Source organism: Talpa europaea (assembly GCF_964194135.1).
Source record: "Talpa europaea genome assembly, chromosome: 7".
Lineage (NCBI taxonomy): Eukaryota > Metazoa > Chordata > Mammalia > Eulipotyphla > Talpidae > Talpa > Talpa europaea.
In genome coordinates this window covers 95389631-95412053 of record NC_140074.1, presented here as the reverse complement: position 1 = coordinate 95412053, position 22423 = coordinate 95389631, and the positions used below count along the sequence as shown (strand labels likewise).

The window sequence follows — 22423 nt, the reverse complement described above, 5'->3', positions numbered from 1 at the left end:
CACACTTTTACAGCTTAGTCTCACTTTGGACACTTCTCTCCAAGTTTCCTAAAGGAATTCTACAGCATTGTGAGTGCTTACAATTTCTTACCTTTCTATGTGTCACCCACCTGTCCCTCTGGTCAGTTCCAGACTAGCTTCGTTTTCTCAGTGACTGCAGGAAGCTAAATTTGGAGAAGCAAGGCTACTCCAGCTAGGACCCACTTAGATGGATTCTCCTTAGTCTTCAGGTTGAAAGTCCACACGTAGGTGGGCCCCCGCTGACAAGTCTTGTATACAGGACAGGGATAGACGCTACGGCAATCCTGCTTATCTGCAGGAATGGCCTTGATGAACATTACAGGCATGGGGGGTGTCAGATCCTTCAGCTTTGCTTCTGTAATGATCCCAGCCTGAAGACAAGAAGATAAAAACATCTTAGACCAGATCTGTCAGAAGATCCCAAAGATGAGAGGTCCCTTCACAGGCTCGCTCAACAACCTAGGATGGAATACATTTGATAGATGGAAGATATATTTCTACTATTTCTCAGCTTAAGTCTCTTGAAGTAGGGATATTTATCACATACAAATGAATCCCTTTAAAGTTTGAATGATCACCAATAGTGAGTAGTGCTCAGTTTGTTGCAGTGCTGGACCCAAATTCTAGTTACACCGTGATTCAGCAGAGAAAGCAACTGAATAGATTCTACCAGTGTGCATTTTAAAAGATATTATCTTTGTTCTTCAACCCTGTAAATACTGTCCAAAGCCCAGTCCTTGGGAAGACTGATTTGAGCCTTGTCTCAGTTTCCTGCCAGGTGACCTTGCATTTAACTGGTTCTTTTCTCAGCAAGTGGTGGCATGACTTTTGGCTTTTGTGTCATGGGGTAGTGTGCCCATATGTGCATCAACAGTACTATTCATTGGGTTTAGGGCCTACTTTATGCTGGTATCACCTCATCTTAATTTTACCTTAAAAGACTTTATTTCCAAATAATGTCATATGAGATTCTGGGCAGACATGGATTTGGGGCGGGGGGGCATGATTCAATGCTCTCCAGTTCTATATGCTTATTTACATGTCCTGGTATCTTCTAGATCATTTAATAGTTTTTCTCCATTAGTTTTGTACTGACAGCTATGAATAGTTCAGTGTCACTTGGCAAATGGAATATTTGACTAAGCAGGTCATGCATATAACAAATGGAAACTTGTTCTAGAGTTATCCATCCTTGTTCATGTCATTTAGCCCAGCTATCTGTGCTTGTTTGCGTTTCCTATCTACTACAAAATATCTTCTCTGATCTTCTGATGACTCAAATATTTATTAGCCTTCGGTGAGTAATCCTTTCAAAAATGTCACTTTAAATGACATCTACTGGTTCCCCATTACTGACAGGTAATGGTGTGCAAGGGAAATGGGATTCCTATTTTCCCAGAGCTCATGAATGAGGAAGGTGGACTGAGAAATGAAATAACTCCAGGTCACACAGCACCTTTTGAGCACCCCTCCCTTTGTGCCAGGCACTGTGCTAAAGGTTTTACACAGTATATGAATTCATTTAATTTTCAATGTGACTCTATTTTCCCATTTACCAGTTGAGTAAACTAAGATTTGGAGAGGTAGGACTAAATCCCAAGATCACAGAGTTCATGAAAGGTGTGGCTGGGATTCAGACCCAGGCAATCTACTTCCAGACACCTTTACCACACCATCCCCAGCATCAAAGCACCCGTAATACTTTAACTTAGGCCATTAGGCCCTCTCCCCAACTTGTCCCTATCCTAGCTCTCCCTCCCATCTTTAGCAGCCTCCCATCTGTAGTCATATTTCTAGGGTTTGTTTTGGTTAGTTTTCTCAGTTCCTTTCCCTCTTCTATAGTCCACATACAGGTGAAATTCAGTGTTTGTCTTTCTCCTTCTGACTTGTTTCACTTAGCATATTATCCTCCAGTTCCATCCATGTTATTGCAAATGACAAGTTTATCTTTTTTAATAGCTGAGTAGTATTCCATCTGTATACATACCACATCTTAATCCACTGGCCTGTGGATGGGAAATTTAGGTGGCTCTCATAACTAGGCTATTGCAAATAATTGCAATGAATAGTGCATATATGCATTAATGATTTTTATATTATTTGAACAGATACCTAGAAATGTAATTACTGGATCAAATAGTATATCTATTTTTAGTATTTTGAGAAACGGCTAGACTGATTTCTGTAGGGGCTGGTCCAGTCTACATTCCCATCAACAGTGTACCAGGGTTCCTTTTTCTCTACACCCTCACCAGCATTTTTTGTTGTTGTTTTTTTAATATGGGTCATTCTCGCTGAAGTGATCTGGTATCTCATTGTGGTTTTGATTTGCATTTTCCAGATGGTAATGCTGAGCATTTTTTACATGCTTGTTGACAATCTGTATGTCTTCTTCAGGAAAGTGTTTAACTCTTTTGCCCATTTATTGATTGGGTTCTTCATTTTCTTTTTGTTGAGTTGTATCAGTCCTTTGCAGATCTTGAATATCTGCCTTTTGTCAGATGTATGATATGCAAAAATTTTCCTCCATTCAGTAGGGTGTCTTTTTGTTGCAATGATAGTTTCTTTCGCTGTACAAGAGATTTCTAGCTTGATACAGTCCTATTTATTTTTGCTTTTGTTTTCCTTGCCATTGGAAACAACTTCCCAAAGATACTCTTGAGCCCAATGTATTGGAGTGTTTTGTCTATTTTTTCTTCTATGTATTTTGGGGTCAGAACTCTTATTTTAAACCACTCCTTTCTAATTACTTTGCAAAACCTGAGCTCTTCAAACCATCCCTGGCTGCATAATAATGGCTTGACAATCTCAAGGAAAGGTTATCTAGGTAAAAAGTTTCAGGGGCATCCCTTTCAGAACATTTATGGGAAATTATGTGTATTTAATCAGCCCATAGAGGATGCCTTCTGGTGCATCCTAGCTTTACCTGAGCATCCCAGCAAGCCCCTTCCATGAAGAGGCCATGGATGTAGGCCCCTTCCCGAGGAGGGCTCCTGAATTCCTCTCTGTTCTTCTTGGTCACATCACATTGCAGTGCCATCTGGTCCAGTGGCCACTCATTTTTGCGGGCCATGGACTGCATGATGGCGGTCAGGAAGGACTGGGGGTTGAAGAAGCCTGTTAGCCACACAGTGGAGGGCATTGCAAAGTCTCCAATCCAAGCCTCCAGCTCCTTGATGCGGTTAAGGAGGTCCAAAAACCAGGCTGCCAGGCCTGCTGTGGAAGGGTAGGCTCGCCGGGCCCAGGCCTCGGGCACTGTGTCTAGGTACAGGGCGTTCTGCAAGTTCTCCATGTCGCTGGTCATGGTCAGCTCCCCCTGAGGACAAAGGGAGACAAAAAAGAGTGAATGGGAGCAAGTCCCTGGAAACAACTGGCTCTGAGGACCTCACGGCACTTAGGCATATAGGATGTGACTCGGGGGTGGGTGACACAGTGACTGGCCCTGTCTATTGATTTGGGAGGTTTGTCTCATAGAAGCTGGTCATTTAAAGCATTTAAAGTAGCTGTCACTGCTTCAGTGACATCAGTGTCTATACCTCCTACTGACAGAAGTTAAGGTGCGCTGTGGATCTCAAGCTACCTGTGGATTTTGTGTTGATTCAACTCTACCTGAAGGCTTGAGCATCATGACTCTCCTCCCATCTTTGCAGCAGTCCTGCTGGTTTTTGCATGTAGCTTAGAAACACAGGAAGCCAAAAACTGCAAGGTTTATAGCCCACCCAAATCAAGATTTCCCTTCAGAAATCAAGGTATTAGATACACAGTCAACTTTAAGTTTTCTTCTTCCAACTGCTAAATGAAATTTGCAATGAAAGTTTTATATTTTTAAATTAAGATTTGTTACTTTGGTTAAAAGGATCTCTAGCAATTTCTCAAACACCTATCTATATTGCAGTGGTTTCTACAAAGGGATTAGGGTACCCAATAAGGCTTGTGTTATGGCCTGAATGTGGGTCCGCTTACAATTCTTATGTTTAGATCCTAATGCCCAGTGTGACAGGATGGGGTCCTCTGGCGGGTAATTAGGTGTTGGAGTAGCATCCTTAAAAGAAGATCCCAGAGAAGTCCTTCACCCTTTCTGTCTTGTGAGGGCGCAGTGAGAAGATGGCAGTCTGGGAACTAGAAAGGTGACTCACCAGACACTATTGGTGCCTTGATCATGGTGTTCCCAGCCTTAAGCAGTAAGAGAAATAAATTGCTGTTATGTATAAGCTATCCAGCCTACGGTATTCTGTCATATCAGCCCAAACACACTAAGGCAAGCTTCACCCATTTGGTGCAAAATGCTAAAATGGGATTGATTGTAGGTATTGGAAACTGGCAACATGGAATTCTAGGTTGATTTCTTTCTCTTAATTTTTGAAACTGTTAAAAAGAATTAAGCACACCTTCCTTAGGATGAACATATTTCCTAAATTAGAGAAAAAAGTCTAATAACTTCTTTGTGAACTTCCCTGAGAGAGTATACTTATTACATACACACTTTCTGAACTGTAGTCTGGTGGCTGAATATTTTAATATGTAAATACCTTACTATTTTAAAGAAAAGCTAGACATCCCTAATCAGCTCAGTTCCAGATAGACTAGCCTGAATGAATATAGCCTGATTACAGATATTTTTTTCTCTTAAGTAAATGGACTTTGAGATAGGGATAGAAAATAGACTTCATTCGTATGTTTGCTCAACTGTATTGAGGCGACTGACCAGAACAGTGGGGTGTGAAGGAGACAGAGGCCACCTCAAGGCCCAGTGGTAGGTGCAAGTATACTGTGTCTGCCACCGAAGTGTGTCACTTCCAACCACAATTAGTCTCTTCTGGGAGTTTGAATTAGAATAGAAAAAAAATAACATTCTCTTTACTTGGAATCTCTACTTTCTAATAGAGGTGTCTGAATAGTGACTATACCATACTGCTTGTATAGTTGAACCCAAATGAACTTTTTGAGACAATATGGTCTTCCTCATGCCTGTAGTTCTATAATAATTCATTATTCTATGTGGTATATTATTTATATAACATTTTTTCATAGAGATAGTTGATTAATAAAATAACAATGGTTAAATTTAGTACAAAGGAAAAAATCATTTAAAAGACTAAATCCTTTCTTTTAAGAGGCTCCATTTGAGCTGTGTAACTTTTTCTTGCTTAAGGCACAATTTAGGACTTTCTAAGTATTAATGATGACTAAAAGTGATAAGGAAGGATATCCTTGCTTAGTTCCCAAAACTGAGATTTTTTTATTAGGTTGAGGATGGTCCCTTTTATTCTTATTTTCTGATATTTTAAAATCAAGATTTCATGTACATTTCTTTGCATTTCTGGGAATAATATAGTTTTCTTATTTAATACATTAATATAGTGAATGTTCAAACCAATCCTGCATTCCAGAGATGAACCCCATGTGCCCATTAAGTATTAGCCTTTCTTATGTTGTATGATTTGATTTACTAACATTTTGCTAAGAATTTTTGCATCTGTGTTTATGAGGAATATTTGTCACTCTTTTTCTTATAATGTCTTTGGTATCAAGTTAATTCTGCTCTCATAAAATCTGGTGGAAAATGGCCCCTCTGTTTTTTATTTAAATTTAACTTTTTGAGATAATGCAATAATAAGAAATAACAAGACAGATTGAGGTACTGTTTACCCAGTTTTCCCAATGGTGATATCTTTCAGGGCTATAGTAGAATATCACAAATAGAATACTGATGTTGTGAAGGATACTGAGTCACAAAACAGAACATTTCCATCATTGCAAGGTTTCCTCATGTTGCCCCTTTAAAGCCACATCCACTTCCCGCCTGTCCCCATACTTTTTGTCACCCCCAGTAACAACTAATCTATTTTCCACTTCCTTAAGTTTGTCATTTCAGGAATATTATATAAATGGAATCAGAGTATGAAGCCTTTTGGGATTGGATAGTTTTTCACTTAGTGTAATTCTCTGGAAATTCTTTTTTTTTTTTTTTTTTTTAAGATTTATTTATTTATTTATTTATAAGAGCACTGGGTATAGTCAGAAGCACAAGAGGGGGAGAGAATTCACCAGAGCCAGAAGCGGAGAGCAGAACAGGCAGACTGATGAAGTACACTGCTGAGGGGAGCAGCGGGCACAGCAGGAGAGGTCTGCGTGCCATGTGGGACCCTTGCCGGCTGCCAGGGATTGAACCAGCACTGCAGAGGCTGCGGGCAGCTTTGCAAACCAGCGCTCAACTGTTGCACCACCCGGGAGGCCCAATTCTCTGGAAATACTTCCAGGTTTTTGCATGTAACAAACAGTCCATTCTTTTTTCCTGCTGTATAGTATTCCTGGTTATGTGTGGCAGGCATAATAATAATCTCTCCAAAGATGTCCAGATCCTAATTCCTGGAACCTGTGACTATGTTACCTTAAATGACAAAAAAAGGGACCTTGCAAATGTGATTAAGTGAAGAAGTTTGAGATAAGATTGTCTTGGATTATCAGAGTTGGCCTAATACAATCACAAAGATTCTTGTAGGAGGCAGGCTGACAGAGAGAGTTAGAAACAAGTTGCAAATGCTATGTTGCTGGCTTTAAAGATTGAAGTGGTCATAAATCATGAAATGTAGCAGTCTCTAGGAACTGGGAAAGGCGAGAGAATGAATTCTGCCCTAGAGTTTGCAGGACATGTACAGATCTCCCTGCGTCTTTAGCCAAATGAGACTTATTTCATACTTCTGATCCCCAAAACTGTAAGATAATATTTTAAGTTACTAAGTTTATGGTAACTTATTACAGCAACAACAGAAATAATGCAGTATGGATGTATCACAGTTTGTCTAACTATTCATCCATTGAAGGACATCTGGGTTGTTTCCAGGTTTGTCTATCATGAATAAAGTTGTTATAAACATCTATGTAGAGATTTTTATGTGAACATAAGTTTTTGTTTTTCTGGGATAAATGCCCAGAAGTGCAATAGCTAGGTTGTATAGAAATTACATGTTTAGCTTTTAACAAATAAACTGTTTTCCAGAATGGCTGTACCATTTTACAGTCTCACCAGCAATGTAGGAGTGATCTAGTTTATTCACATCCTTGTCTGAAATTGGAGTTGTCACTATTTTTTACTTTAATTATTCTGATGTCTCATGATCTTAATTTGCATTTCCCTAATGTCTAATGATGATGACTATCTTTTCATGTGCTTATTTTCTACCTGTAAATCTTTTCAGTGAAATGTCTTAATATCTTTCATCTATTAGAATCTAATGAATTTTTTATTACTAATGAGTTTTGACAGCTATTTATGTATTCTATATACCAGTCCTTTTTCAGATATATGGATTGCAAATAGTTTTACCCAGTGGTAGATTGTCTTTTCATTCTAATTACAAGGAACTTTTCTGCAAGCAAAGATTTTTAATTTGGACAAAATCCAAATTTCAATTTTATGGTTTGTGTTTTAGATGTTATGTCTAAGATTTAGATCCTACCTTTGGAAACATTTATTTTTATTTTCCTAAAAGTTTTATACTTAAGTCTGTATTCTATAACTCAATTCCACTTTGAGTTTTTTTTTTTAATAAGGTATGAGACTTAGATTGAATCATGTTTTTGCTTATTGTGGCAAATGACTTCAACACCATTTGCTGAAAATCTATCTTACCTCCAATGAAATGTCTGAAATTGGAGTTGTCACTATTTTTTACTTTTGTTTATCTGATGTCTAATGATTTAAATTTGCATTTCCCTAATGTCTAATGATGATGACTATCTTTCCTACATGAAAATCAGTTGGGATATTTGGAAAGGTCTGCTTCCAGTTTCTTGATCTGTTTTGTATGTCTTCCACCAATACCACCCAGTCTTGATTACTGTAGGTACATTATATGTCTTAAAATTAGGTGAATTGCTTCCTCCCACCTTATTCTGTTTCAAAATTGTTTTTGCTATTCTAGTTCCTTTGCTCTCAACATAAATTTTAGAATAACCTCTCTATCTACAAAAGATTCTTGCTGGTATTTTGATAAGATTTCATCACACCTACCTATCAATTTGAGTAGAATTGATGCCTTTACTATGTTGAATAATCTAAAGCATGAACAAAGAATTTTTTAATTCATTCCTAGTTTTCAGCATACAAGCCTTGTGGTGACAAATTCTCTCAGAATATTCCTTCATCTGAAAATGTCTTAGTTTCTCCTTCCTTTCTAAAGATATTTTGTCTAGATAGCAGTTTCTGATGAACAGTTCTTTTCTTTCAGCACTTGAAAAAATTGTGCCACTCCCTCCTAACCTTTATGGTTTCTGACAAGAAATCCACAGTCATTAGAGTTGTCTACATTTTCTGTCTTGCTAGTCTCTTTCCCGGCCTTTCGACTAGAGAAAAGTGGGCTTTGGCTGGGACTTTGTGCCCATTGGCATTTCTGGTTTGCTGGCTCTTTTTTTTTTTTTTTTTAAGATTTATTTTATATATTTATGCATACAAGAACTGGGGTGTAGGCTAGAAGTGGGGGGTTGGGAATGGGGAGCAAAACAGGCAGATCTATTAAAATACACTGCTGAGGGGAGCAGTGGGCAAGTCAGGAGAGGTCTGCACTATGTGGGTTATCTCCCTGGATGGAGATGGAACTCATGCTGCAGTGGCTGGTGATACGCTTGACAGTTCTTAGACTTTAATGCCTGCGCCACCAGGGAGGTCCTAGTTTGTTGGTTCTTTCAGCTCCAAGTATGGGGTATATGAGGCATAAAGAAAAGCAAGAAAACTCCTCACCAAGTCCTTCCTTTGGGTCTAGGTTTCTTAAACAGTCTTCATTTTTCTCCACATGTTTTAGAGCCTTTTTATATCTCTTTTATATATAACGTTTAGGGTTTTTATTTGTACTTGGCAGGAGGAATAGGGAGATGCATGTCTACTCCATCTTCCCTGAAGTTAGGGTCTATGTAGAATTGGTATTTTTTTCATAAGTTCTATTAAATACTTTGTAGAATTCACCAGTGATGCCATATGGGTCTGAGATTTTCCTTGTGAAACATTTTGAATGATGAATTCAATTTCTTGGATCGATAAAGGCTTATTGAAGTTATATGTTCATTCTTGGGTAAACTTTGGTAGATAATCTTTCAAAGAATTTGTTCATCTAAGTAAATTTAACTGCAGAAAATTATTCATTTGATTCCCTTATAATGCTTTTAAAGCCTAAAAGGTTTGTGGTGATTCTTTACTTCTATTCCTGATATTTATAAGTTGTGTATTGTATCTTCTTTTCTTACAAATCTGGGTAAATGTTTATATATTTTATTGATGAAAGAACCAATTTTATTGATAAAAGAACCAGCTTTTGTTTCTATAAAATTTTCCTGTTCTCACTTTCATTAATATCTACTCTAAATTTTTTCCTTTTATTTGCTTTGTGTTTATTTTACCTTCCTTTCTCTAGTTTGATGGAAATTTGATTATTGATTTCAGAACTTTTTTCTTTGCTAATTACATTTCATGTTATAAAGTTCTCTCCTCTAAGCACTGCTTCAGCTACACCTTAGTAATTTTTATATAACTTTGTTATTTTAATTCCATTAATTATAATTATTTAGAAACGTGCTAATTTATAAATATTTAGGGATCTTCTAGATACCTTTTTGTTATTGATTTCTAGTTCAACTCTGTTATGGTTGGTGAATAGAGTCTGTATGATTTAATCTTCTTACACTTATTGAGACTTGTTTTATGGCCCAGGATTTAAGATATATATGTATCCTGCTGCTGTTGGAGTGTTATATGTTAGTTTTGACTTGTTTACATATCTTCTTTTTTTTTTTTAAAGATTTATGTTTTATTTATTTATACAAGCACTGGGTACAGTCAGAAGCGCGGGAGGGTGAGAGAATTCACCAGAGCCAAAGCGGGGAGCAGAGCAGCCAGACTGACAAAATACACTGCTGAGGGGAGCAGCGGGCAGCAGGAGAGTTCTGCGCACCATGTGGGACCCTCCTCCAGCGGCCGGGGATTGAACCGGCGCTGCAGAGGCTGCGGGCAGATTTGCAACCCAGCACTCAACCGCTGCGCCACCGGGGAGCCCCCCTACATATCTTAACCACAATTTGACAAGCAAGTATGTACTATTATAGGCTAAGAGATACATTTTATTAAAATTGCAGTATATAGGATTTTTAAAACAAATCTGGCAAAAATGCAAATTCCACAGTTTATATTGCCAATTAGAAAACTCAGCCTTTGTGTTCATGCCAGTGCTGTACAACAGAAGTTGCTATGATGATGGGAATGTTCCAAGTCAGAGCTAATAAGGTCATATGTGGTTATTACAGACATGAAATGTAGCTAGTATGCCTAAGGAACTGATATTTAATTCTGTAATTAAATTCACTTGCACTTAAATAGCTACACAGGCTGGTGGTAATTGATTAGAGACTATAGATGTAAAGTATCTATATTCAGGGACTGCAATGTAAGGCCAAGAATAGTGGGAAAGGACTTGCCTTGCTGCTGTGTTTACTGAAAAAGATAGCAGGCAATTTTCCATGCAGAACAGTCCCTTATCCAAAGGTAAATTCAAGCCCTCTCCCTAAAACAATATATAGCTCTTAGAGGTCAAATTTTTAGTCCACTAGAAATGTTTCTCCCTATGACATCTTTCCTCATTCAGTTTCCTAGATTTAAAAACTTTCCTGGGCCTCCCTGGTGCAGGTTTGTGAGCGCAGCAGGCGATTGAGCAGCAGGCGCAGGCGGTTGAGCGCAGCACTGTTTTATAAAATATGCTAAGGACGGATACATGTTTGTACATTTCTCCAAGCCCATAGAATGTCCAACACCAGGAGTGTATCCTCATGTAAACTACTACTCTGGATGATGATGATTTGTCAGCCTTTCTCCGCAGGCCTCAGAGCAACCCACATGGCGCGCAGACCTCACCTGCCGCCCGCTGCTCCCCTCCTCAGCAGTGTATTTCGTCAGTCTGCCTGTTCTGTTCCCTGCTCTGTCTCTGGTGAATTCTCTCACCCTCACGTACATCTGGCCTGTACCGTGGCTCTTGTATAAATAAAATAAATCTTAAAAAAAAATAAAAACTTTCCCTATCCTGAGCTCTGCTGCCACCCTCTTACACCTTCATTTTTCCATGTATACGTTTATTTAACTTTTTCCTACCTAATTGCATTAGCACTGTGCTTCATAAACTTGACTACTCACGTGTGTGAGTCAACTCATGCTGCCATGGCCAAATACCAGGGACTGGTAACATCTACAGTCCAATATCAAGATGCTAGCCAAAATAAATTTATTTCCTCACAAAATCATTTTAGTTTTTGTTAACTCTGGATGTGTCTATGAGAGTATGTGTACTTGTGAAAGTCATCTGTTACATGAGTTGATGAGGAGTAAAGGTCCCCAACCTGGAGTTGTCTCATAACATAACCTAACCAAGCTGGGTCAGCAGTATTAGAATAAGTATGATGGAAATGGCCTACTCCTTTGGTACATACTTTGAGTGTTGGTTGAGCAAGAAAAATAGAGATGAGTGAGAAGGAGCTCCAGGCTTTGTTGTTTACTTGTACAGATGTTTTCTGGTCACCTCTCCTGCTAAGTCCATCATTTACTCCCTGTTCTCAGGCCTCAAAGATGAGGCCTGAAAACAGTGAAGAAAAGTAAACCTCTAGTTCTTTGAATTTTGTTATAGGAAGAAATGATGTGCTTAGGATGAAAAGGTATGCAACAGAGAGGATTTTTAGGGCAGCAATGTTTTATAAAATATGCTAAGGATAGATACACGTTTGTACATTTCTCCAAGCCATAGAATGTCCAACACCAGGAGTGAATCCTCACGTAAACTACTGACTCTGGGTGATAATGATTTGTCAGTACAAACTCACCAGTTGTAATAAATATTCCCCTATGGTGGGGGATGTTGATTGTGGGGAAGGCTACATATACAGGGGGTCAGTTGGAAATATTCTGTACCTTCCTCTCAATTTTGTTGTGAACCTAAAACTGCTAAGAAATAAAATCTGATAAAAACATATGTGCAATACTTAATTTTTAACACCCTTCAGAAGTCTAAAATCATTTTGATAGAAGAACGTAAAATGTTTAATTTGGCTTTCTTAGAAATTTCTCACATCTGCTTATAATAGGATTCTAATTTATTCTGACAATGATTTTGCATTTACTTAATTGAATGTGCAAGTGATGGCACCTTAAACAATGTACTACCTCTTAGGTTTTGCCAGTTTGAGAGTGAAGAGGAGCAATTTAGGGAAAGAAGAGAGAATTCATTTTGTAGTTAGGTTTCTAAACTCAGGTATTCCCATGACCTTGAGCAGAAGTAGAAATGACTTTTTTGGAGGCGAGGCTAAGAAGAAACAACAGCAAATCCATGCCAAATCTATTAAGTCTACAGAATAGGATGATAGTTCCTGATAGGTGTTCAGAAAACATTAGTTTCCTAAGATTTTTGTTAGATTGGTAGAGTTTGGGTGGGCTGACTTGAAGTTTCTGTGGGCAAGTGGACCCTAGGTAAAGTCTCAGGCTATACTACAGAAAAGAAACTGCTTGCATGAGTTCTAGCCATTCTGGTCTGGCTTTCAGGTGAGGGGAACAATAGTTCATCCACATGGATATCCTGTTAGTGAGCTGGGCCATGTAAGGCCTATGGGCCAGGGCAGCTGCCTGGCAGCTGATGATTGTAGGTCATTAAAGGGCCGAAGCAAGGCATCTGTTTCAACTAATTTACATACGGTGGTCAGAATAAAGACCAGAGTCACTCTCCATGTCAGGAAGCCAGATTTTAAGTCTGGACATCTTTCATATATTTAGAAACAAATTTTTGTGAACCAGGAGGGTAACCACCCATAAATTATAGAGAAAAAAAGTGTGATGGGGGGCCTACCCAGTGGCGCAGGGGTTAAAGACAGAGCTGTCAAGCTATTGGAAGCCTCTGCAGCATAAGTTCTATCCTGGCCAGCCCGGGAGCAACCCACATGGTGCAGCAGACCTCTCCTGCCTCACACGCTGCTCCCCTCAGCAGTGTATTTCAGTCGATCTGCCTGTTGTGCTCCCCACTCTGTCTCTGGTGAATCCTCTCACCCCCCGCACCTCTGGCCTACACCCCAGTTCTTGTATGCATAAATAAATCTTTAAAAAAAGTGTGATGGCATCAAACATTTGAATAAGTTAGTTCTCAGTCCCACCCAGCTTCTTGGTTGGCCAGAGCTTCCCCTAAGAGAGCAGTGGCCCGATGAAATATAGTGCAAGTCACAGATGGGAGCTACAGATGTAATTTAAAGTTTTCTGGTAGCCACATTTTAAAAAGTAGAAAGGAAATGAATTTATCTTTCATATCTATCTTATTTAAGTCAATATATAAAACTGTCAGCAATTTCAATATATAATCAATATAAAATTAATAGGATATTATACATTTGAGGTCTTATATTTTTGAGATCTTGTGTTTAATTTACACAGACAGCACATGTCAGTGTGGACTAGCCACATTTCATGGACTGACTTGTGATTAGCAGCTCCCATTTTAGACTGTGTAGATCTAAGGCTTATGTAGTTTTCTTACATAGCAGAGACTATTCTGGGCAGCCTGCTATTCATGGTTCTTTAAAAGTTATACCTAATTGTTATTTTAAAGGGATAAACTGGTCTTTGGGAGTTTTGTACATCAGACCTTTGTGCATTTGTCTACTGGGAGTTAGTACCTTTAGCCAATCAGCTCTGGTCCTTCATTATGTCAGGCTGACAGTCTGGTATTGGATGCTGGTGAATTCCCAGGGGGAATTCCTCTTTGTGAGAACATGGCCATGGCTAGCTGACCCCTCCTAGGTGACCACCCTGCTTTCCCCTACTACTTCCGTCTGCTGTGTGTTTTCAGCTCCCACAGTCCTTAGAGATTTAGAGTGCTGTGCCTCCCAGTGCAGATAATAACTTTTTGGGTAGCATTATGATTTCCTATCCAGCCAATTACTACAAAATTTTTTATCATAAATGCTAAGAGTATTGACTTACTGACTTATAAAGCCAGACATTTTCTAATGGTGCCTAGTCTGGGTAGAGCATTTGGATTTGTTGCTGTACCCTGTGCTCTACGTAAACGAGTCCTAGAACTTTGAAGTGACTGTTAAAGAGAAAGAAAGGAAAGGAAAAGGAGGGAAAGCTCAGTCATGATTTCCTCTTTCCTCCTTGCCCCACACCGGGTCAACTTCTCAGCAAAGTCAGCCATACTTTCCAGTAGAGTTCTATGGGAGGCTTGGGACTGAGTAATTCCTCTCTGCTCCCTTCAGCAGTACGTGTCCGGGGGGCCGTCCCTCTCCTGCATGTGCCAGGTGTCATGGGTGCCCTCTTCTGCTGTTTCCTTTACTCTCACTTCTTGCCAGCTTACCACTACCTCTTCCCTAGACTTAAGAACTTTTCCTGCTCTGCACTCTGCTGTCATCCCCTTATACCTTTATTTTCCCATGAATACATATGTCCAACTTTCTCCTGCTGACTGGCCTTGACACTGTGCTTCATGAACTTAACCCCTCACCAGAATTACCTGGTTGCCTCTTTAAAATATGGCTTTTAAGACTCTACCCCCAGAGGTTGGTGGGATTGGAGGGTGGAGATGAGAATGTATATTGTGATAAACCCCCAGGGAGTCTGATGATAAGATCAGTTTAGGAACCTGTCTTCTGACAGCATTTTTTGAATGGAGGTTGCCCTGCCCTTCAACTCATAGAGGAACCAGAAAAAGGCAATATGTAGCTGCCCAGTCTGCATCTGAGTCATTGTTATGGCACTACCATAACACTACCTTGGCACTGCCTTTGCAGCGTGCTGAAATCTTTATGTCTCAGTTTCTTCACCTATAAAATAGGGATGGTGGCCCTGCTCCAGAAGGTTTTGGGAGGAATAGTTCTATGTGACCACACATGAAATAACTCACAATGGACCATGGTTGTAGAACTTCAGGAGCCAGACACAAGGGCACCTTCACCTCTGGATATACCGGGCTTATCTGCATTTGCAGTTGGCTACAAAATTGGGTTCTCAATTTCCCTCTGTCTGGGGCTATAATTCTTTTTAATAAATACATCAACAGTTACCTTCTTCAGCCATTAAAAGGCAGCTGGACCTCCCATTTGCCTGACATCCAAGTAGATGGTAACGATAGCGCTTATCTACCAGGCTCTGTGCTCAATATGTGACTTAGTTATCTTAGGGTAAGGTAAAACTTGTTAAAATAACTGGTATTAGAAAGAGTAAACTCTAAAATAGTAGGGAAATATCAGCTCATGCAGTATCTTGAGCCTTTCGGAAAATCATGAGGTTGTAGAAGACTAAAATTCTTTGCTCTGATGGGGCGATGATAACAGTCTTAGGTGTTTACCATGTGCTAGGCATTGTCTAAACATTCTATGTCCATCAATTTATTTCATCCTTCCAAAACCCTCTGAAGCAGGGCCACTATCTCTATTTTATAGGTGAAGAAACTGAGACATAGAGATTTCAGTCACTTTGGGTCATACAGGGAGGAAATGGAAGAGCTGGGAGTGGATCCTGGGCAATCTAGTTCTAGAACCCTTACTTTTATTCAGCACACATTTTTGCCTACTATGAAAGCAACTTCACCACCATCAATAATAGGTTGCCAGTGTTTTCTGGCACTCAGCATAATCTCCTGGACAGCTCATATTCACCAACTTGCCTTTTTCAGTCAGTCACAGCTTGTCCATGGAACTCAGCCTCCCCATTCATCTCTGCTTCCTGTGTCTTAGGTCTTAGACTTCCTGTGGTCCATTCAGACATTGGTTTCTGGAACACTTTCTTGGGCATTCAGGTTGCTATAGTAGAATTGCTGTCCAGCTCCCTGGTCCCCCAGTGTCTCTCTTCCCAAGATAGACTGTGTCCTCTGGCAATGGACCAACCCCCAAAAGTCACACTCACCTTTAAGCCAAGGTCCAGTTCCCTCAGTGAGCGCTGGATCTCTCTAGTGAGGATATTCATCCGCTCACACTCCTGGAAGGCAACCACAATGTAGGGGGTGCGCTCTTCCACTTTGGCCATCAGCTCTGGGATGTTAAACTCATCTGTCATCCGCTCCAATATTTCTTCCAGGAGTGCTTTGACCTGCCGCACAACAGAAAACACAGGGTGAAGACAGGGCTTCAATTGTCCAGAGGATTCCATTGCCTTGTAATATGGTATTAAAAATGCCAATCATCCATCCCTGGCCATAATGTCACTTGTTTAGGTCAACTGGGCCAGGACTTGATGATGGCCACAGGTGGTTTCTCCATGGGCTGACCAGTTCCCTATGACTTGTGTGATGAACATAGATGACTTTTTAAGAACTGGGAGTTAAAAAAAAAAAACCCAGACACTGACCCAGTTATCTGTGAGACACTTAGATGTAGGGTGATCATTTTGGACCATGTGAAGCTGAAGTGATGAGCAGCAGTGATGTATGTACAGATTTCCATTCTGAGTTTCCATGAGGTTGTACTATGGTTTCTACCCTTGGGTTTTAGAAGAATCATCCCCACCTACCATCTAAGCCTCCTCCACAACCCTGTGATTCCTTTTGCCACACAAACTGTCAGCTAATTAGACAGAGCTAGAACTACCAGGATCCAGGATCTCTCCCCTGGAAAATTGGAATTAGGGCATTGAGATACTGTTTTTTTATATATTTTTTTATTTTTTTACATCATTGTTCATTTTTAAACAATAGTTGCTCCCCGCCCCTCAGTTATAGTCCCCATAGCATTTCCTTCACCAATGCACCCTGCACAATCACCTCAGTACCCTGTGCTCCTCCCTCCCTCCCTCTGATCCCTCTTCCACTTCCTCCCCTGCAGTATGTCTCTGATTTATAATTGTCCATTTTTGCTTTGTTGTGTTTTGTAGTTATTATTTTTTTTTACACTGATGTCTTATTGGGCTTCCCTATATTCCTGCTATAAGTGAAACCATACCATATTTTTCTTTTTCCTTCTGGCTTATTTCACTGAGCATAATTCCTTCTAGTTCCATACACATTGCTGAAAATGGCATGAATTTATCTTTTTTGATTGCTGAATAATATTCCATTCTGTATATATGCCACATCTTCTTGATCTAGTCATCTATTTTTGGGCATTTGGGTTGTTTCCAGGTTTTACCTATTGTAAATAGTGCTGCAATAAACATAGGTGTACAGGTGATGTTTTGAATCAATGTTTTTGTGTCCTCTGGGTAGATCCCTAGGAGTGGAATTGCCGGGTCATATGAGAGATACTTTTTTTTTTCTTCAAGATTTATTTATTTATTTATACAAGCACTGGGTACAGTCAGAAACACAGGAGGGTGAGAGAATTCACCAGAGTCAGGCGGGGAACAGAACAGGCAGCTGAGGGGAGCAGCTGAGGGGAGCAGCAGGCGTGGCAGGAGAGGTCTGTCACGCCATGTGGGACCCTCGCCAGTGGCCGGGGATCGAACCAGTGCTGCAGAGGCTGCAGGCAGCTTTACAACCCAGCGCTCAACCACTGTACCACCAGGGGAGGCCCAATACTTTTTTTTTTTTAAGAGTTATTTATTTATGCATATAAGAACTGGTGTAGGTCACAGGTTTAGGGGGGTGAGAGGATTCACCAGAGACAGAGTGGGGAGCAGAACAGGCAGATTCATTGAAATATACTGCTGAGGGGAGTGACAGATGAGACAGGAGCGATCTGCTATGCCATATGGGTCAGTTCCCTGGCCAGGGATTGAACTCATGCAGTATTAGCTGGTAATAGCTTGATAGCCCTGAGACTTTAACATCTGTGCCACCAGAGGCCCAATACTGGGTTATTTTGTGGCAAGCATTTAGAGTCTAGTCTGCCATTTTGAAGCAAATCAATAAGCCAAGAAGGTTTGTCAGCAGAGAAGAAAAAAAGAAACAAGTGCAGTCATAGCAGAATATGAAGCCAGCAGGGAGAGTAAGGCAGCGAGTGAGTGCCTACCTTTCCTGGTGTCATGCATGAGTAGATGGCTATTGTTTTGATCTGCTCACCATCTCTTCCCCAACTTTTTTTTTTTTTTAATGCGGTTTAATTAAAGCCCCCTTTTCAAAGTGGCCTGCAGGGGGCCTGCAAGCACATGGCTAGGGATAGCTTACTTCCTCTAATCTCAGGTGGCAATGGAGGGACCACCTGATGTCACTCTGCCAAACTCTTAGTGTCCTGGATCCCCAACCCCAGCCTGGCATAAGCATAAAACCACCAAGTTTCCAGTTAGGGTTAGTGAGAAATGAGAGAAATTATATTTTAAGTGAAGTGAGAGAAATTATATTTCAAGTGTAGAGCAGAATATGAGACTAAGCAGTTCTTTTGTAGAACATAGAAAATATAAGCTGGATCTCCTGCGTGAAAAGGTTTGGTTATTGCTTGGCATTGATGTATAGTTTTCATTTAATTTTTGAGAAAACATTATTTTTGAAACAAAGTACAGTGAGTCCTCACTTAACCTCATCAACAAGTTCAACTTTAGTAAAATGATGAAACCAATTTTACCATCAATGAATTGATATAAACAAGAGTTATAATCTCCCAATATATTCTTGGTCCTAAAAATATTACCAAATTTCTAATAAAAGCCTAAATCACTTCTAATATTAACCAATAATTTGTAATCATTTACTTATTCATTCAATCATTGTCCAACCATTCCAGTTCAGGGTGGTGGGTAGCCAGAGTCTCTCATGGCAACTCAGGATGTAAGGCAGGAACCAAACCTGAATAGAATGCCCTTCCACTGGCACTGATATTTTTCTCATGGACGTGAATGCTTATTTGTTATAATGCTTATCAACATTTACTGCTTACTTTTGGGGTCATAAATGATATCACTGACGTGAAGACCAGACGACACAAACCTGCCAATGAAGCATCAGTATCTATTTCAAAGTTTCTAGTTATTTTAAAGTCTGAGCCCAAAAACAGGTCCTCATGTTCTCTTGTGAAAATACCTCTTCCTCACTGTTTTGGGGGTTTAGCCACTAGACCCAGCCCTGCCATGACCCCAGTTAAGTCCATCAGATTATCTTTCCCAGGAACATGACAATTTGAATCTCAAACCTAGGATTCAGGTACGGAAAGTGGCTGGAGCCGCTGACAGGATGGAGATATCCTGAAAGGACTATCCTCTCTGCTTTCTCCCTGGGAGCCTAGAGTAATTGTGGTTTCTATTCCCTCTTAAGTTGATTCCTTTGATATAGTGAACTATTTCTTGCCTGTATCAGCTAAATTAGTTTCTGTTGCTTACAACCAAGGAACCCTGACTGAATTACAGTTCTGTTATGCATTACCCATGGGAGTTTAAGCAAGTCATTTAAGCCTCAATTTTCTCATCTATTAAAATTTCCAAGAACATCTTTCTCTACTTCCTTCACTCCCTCCTTCCTCCTCCCCTCTCTCTATCCCTCTCCTCCACCCAGGACTGATACGAAGATCAAATCACATGAGTTGATAAATGTGGCAGCATCTGAAATCTATGAAGAACTATATAAATGTGAAGGATTATTAATATTCACTTTGCCTTGTATTGTTAACATAATACATTTTCCAGGAAAAGAGCTGATCTTAGAAAAAAGAAAGTAAAAACCTCATCGCCCTGTCACAAATGGATCTCGGGTGCTGTCATAGCAAAAACTGAAATGGAATTTTAATGGTACCTGAAAGCTGCTGCTAGGGTTGAAGACAAATGGCTAAAACTATATCATATTTCTGTCTCTGGAGTTGAATTTGAAGAAACAGCCCTGTATCAGTGAGCTGCCATTTGTGTATTAGTCACAAAGAGATGAAAAGATAGTCTGGGGGCATTGTTCAAAACACATTGAACATGGGGAAACAGAGATTTATCAGATTGTGGAAGAGCTGGAGAGCAGGCCTGAGGAGGTAAGAACTGTTAGGGAAGGGAGTAGATCCGTAGACAGAAAGGACCCTTCACGCTCAGAGAGGTGCAGGGGCCCCTTCCTACAGAAGGAGTGAATTCTAAGGGATGTGACCTATTTTATTTTACAAGCAAATAAAAATTTAAACATTACAAATCCATATGGTATTAAAAACAAAACCCTTATCCTTCCATAATTTTGTTTTTTTTCTAAAAGGGGAAGAATGACTACTAATTTTTTAGTTTAAAACTTCTGCAGATGTCCTTCAATGCATATTACTCTATTTCTGTATTCATCTATCATCCATCTACTCATCCATCCATCCTTTCATCATGCATGCATGTATTTATCTAGCTATACATCCATCCATCCCATCTGTTGTATCTTTCTTTTCTCTCCCCCACCCTCACTTCTTTCTATCATTAATAGATCATTGTACACATAGCTTTTCCAGATTGTTTTTTTCACCTTATAGTAAATCTTGGACACATTCCCTTGTTATTACACAAGTATTTTGCTTTGCTTTATAAAATAGTATATACTATTCCACTGTTTTGGCATGCCATAATTTATTGAATAATTACCCTACTGATGAATATATGGTCTATTTATCATTTGTTCTACTATAAATAATCCTATAATTAATTAATATTAAATTTAAATATATTATAAAACCAGCTTACTTTTTAATATTTACACTAGTTCAATTCCCATAGAATTATGGGTAAAAATATAAGCATTTTAATTTAGTAGCTGTTGTCAAATTGGCTTTTAATGTAAACCTTTACCAACAGGGATGAGAATGCCTGTTTTCTTATGCAGTCACCACTGGACGTTATCCCACTTTAAAATCTTTACCATGAGGTGAAAGACAGTATTTCATTTGACTTCACTTAGTTTTGGATCATGTTGAGAATATTTCACTGGTTTTTTTTTTTTTTTTTTTTGGCCACTCATATTATGTGGATTTTTTTTGTGTCTTTCTTCACCTTCTTTTGCTCCCTCCCTCAGTTTCCAGATCTGAGAACTCTTTGTTTATTAGTAAATGTGCTCACTCCCATGTATCTGTGTTGCACATAAGTTCCCCTGGCTTGACTTTGTTCATAGAGTTTTTTTGCTTGGCAGGGGCTAAGGTGTTGACAAGGCTAAGGGAGGTGGAGAGGCTCTTAGGGGTGAAGTGCAAGCATGTTAAGGCTGCACCCACATGTGTGAGGCCTGTTCTGCGCTGTGTACTGCCAGTTGGTCCTGGGGAGGTCTCCTTCTGTACTCCCTGTGCTCCCCAGAAAGAGGTCCAACAACCCCCACCACGTACCTTTTCTTCTCTAGTGGCCCCAACTCCATCTCCGGCTTGACTGTCCCGGGGCTGCATCTCCAGCACTGTGCGAAAGAGCTTTTCTGAGGTCTGGGTCAGGAAGCCAATCTCTGCATTTGGGTGGAGGCCGTAGAGATAAGGTGACTCTGGAGGCAGCTCTGCATCAATGTACTGGAAGTCAATCAAGGGTAAGCCCACTTAAAAACCAACCAAGATGTATCTCCCATGTCCCACTGTGGTTTGTTGTCTGAAGGGCAGGACAGTCACACAGGCCTGCGCAGACCTCAGGCCTTGGCCTGCCAGGTGAATCTGCTCACCAATTCTGTGGATGTCAGCATGCTCTACACCTGTTAGTGCATAGCCTTCTCATTTGCCTTTCCTTGACATCATCCATTTTAGTATGCCACACCAGTTTCCCAGAACTTTCACATTTATGAGTTCATTCTCCTTTTCAGGAAGCTCAGATGACTTTATCCAACTCCAATCTCACCCTCTGCTGCTGCTCCCTGACATATGCCTGTCCCTCCCCACATGAGGACTCCTTCAGAAATACTAATCCTTACCTGGTATTTTTCACTCAAGTTTTTCTAGGATCCCAGCCTTCTTCCCCTTTTTTCTCCCCTCTGACTAAGTCAAGGATGACAAAACTAAATGCAAATACGGGGCCCTGGAGAAGGGGATAGGAGAAGGAAGGGGATAGTCATTGGCATGGGAGATTTGGTGGAGGATGGGTGGAGAATGTGCACATGTGGAAAAGTAAAAATTTAACCTCAAAATCATATAGAAACGCAAATGACAGACAAATTGATAATAAAAAATGAGGAAAAATGCATGTAAAATCAATGGGTGAGTCCTGCTGTAGGTTGAAGTGAGTTTTACAGTGAACTGGTAGTTTCATGCCCCTGATGAAATGTATTTGAACTTAAAAATTTGAAAATAGGGTGCCACCCAGTTGAGCACAGTTTGCCACCCTTAAAAGTCCTCCCAGATTTTACAGCTCTTTTTTTTTTCTCTCTGAATGTTCTCTAAATACCTCTTCCCAATTCTTTGGATTACAGTGAAAAAATGTCCTGAGTGTAGCTCCTAATTTGATTTTGATGATTTCTCAATGTTTGCAACATATAAACTGAGTAAAAAATTTGCATGTGTTTATTTTTGTATTTCTTCCAACACCCAACAGACTTATGGACTCTTGCTATGTGTCCTAAAA

At 39.9% G+C, this 22423-nt stretch overlaps 1 protein-coding gene across 3 annotated transcripts in view; it reads right to left on the bottom strand.

Annotated features, from left to right (window-relative positions):
- Window positions 1-164: 164 nt before the first annotated feature.
- DNAH9 (dynein axonemal heavy chain 9) overlaps window positions 165-22423 on the bottom strand; it is a gene marked incomplete at its 3' end in the record, with an annotated part of 308650 nt that continues 286391 nt past the window's right edge. For all 3 annotated transcript variants that reach the window (XM_084236563.1, XM_084236562.1, XM_084236564.1), the window contains exons 66-69: window positions 21214-21384; window positions 15935-16117; window positions 2948-3337; window positions 165-392 (exon numbers count right to left, since the gene is read on the bottom strand). In XM_084236563.1, coding sequence (XP_084092689.1) covers window positions 165-392; window positions 2948-3337; window positions 15935-16117; window positions 21214-21384 — 972 coding nt within the window. The remainder of the gene's footprint in view (window positions 393-2947; window positions 3338-15934; window positions 16118-21213; window positions 21385-22423) is intronic.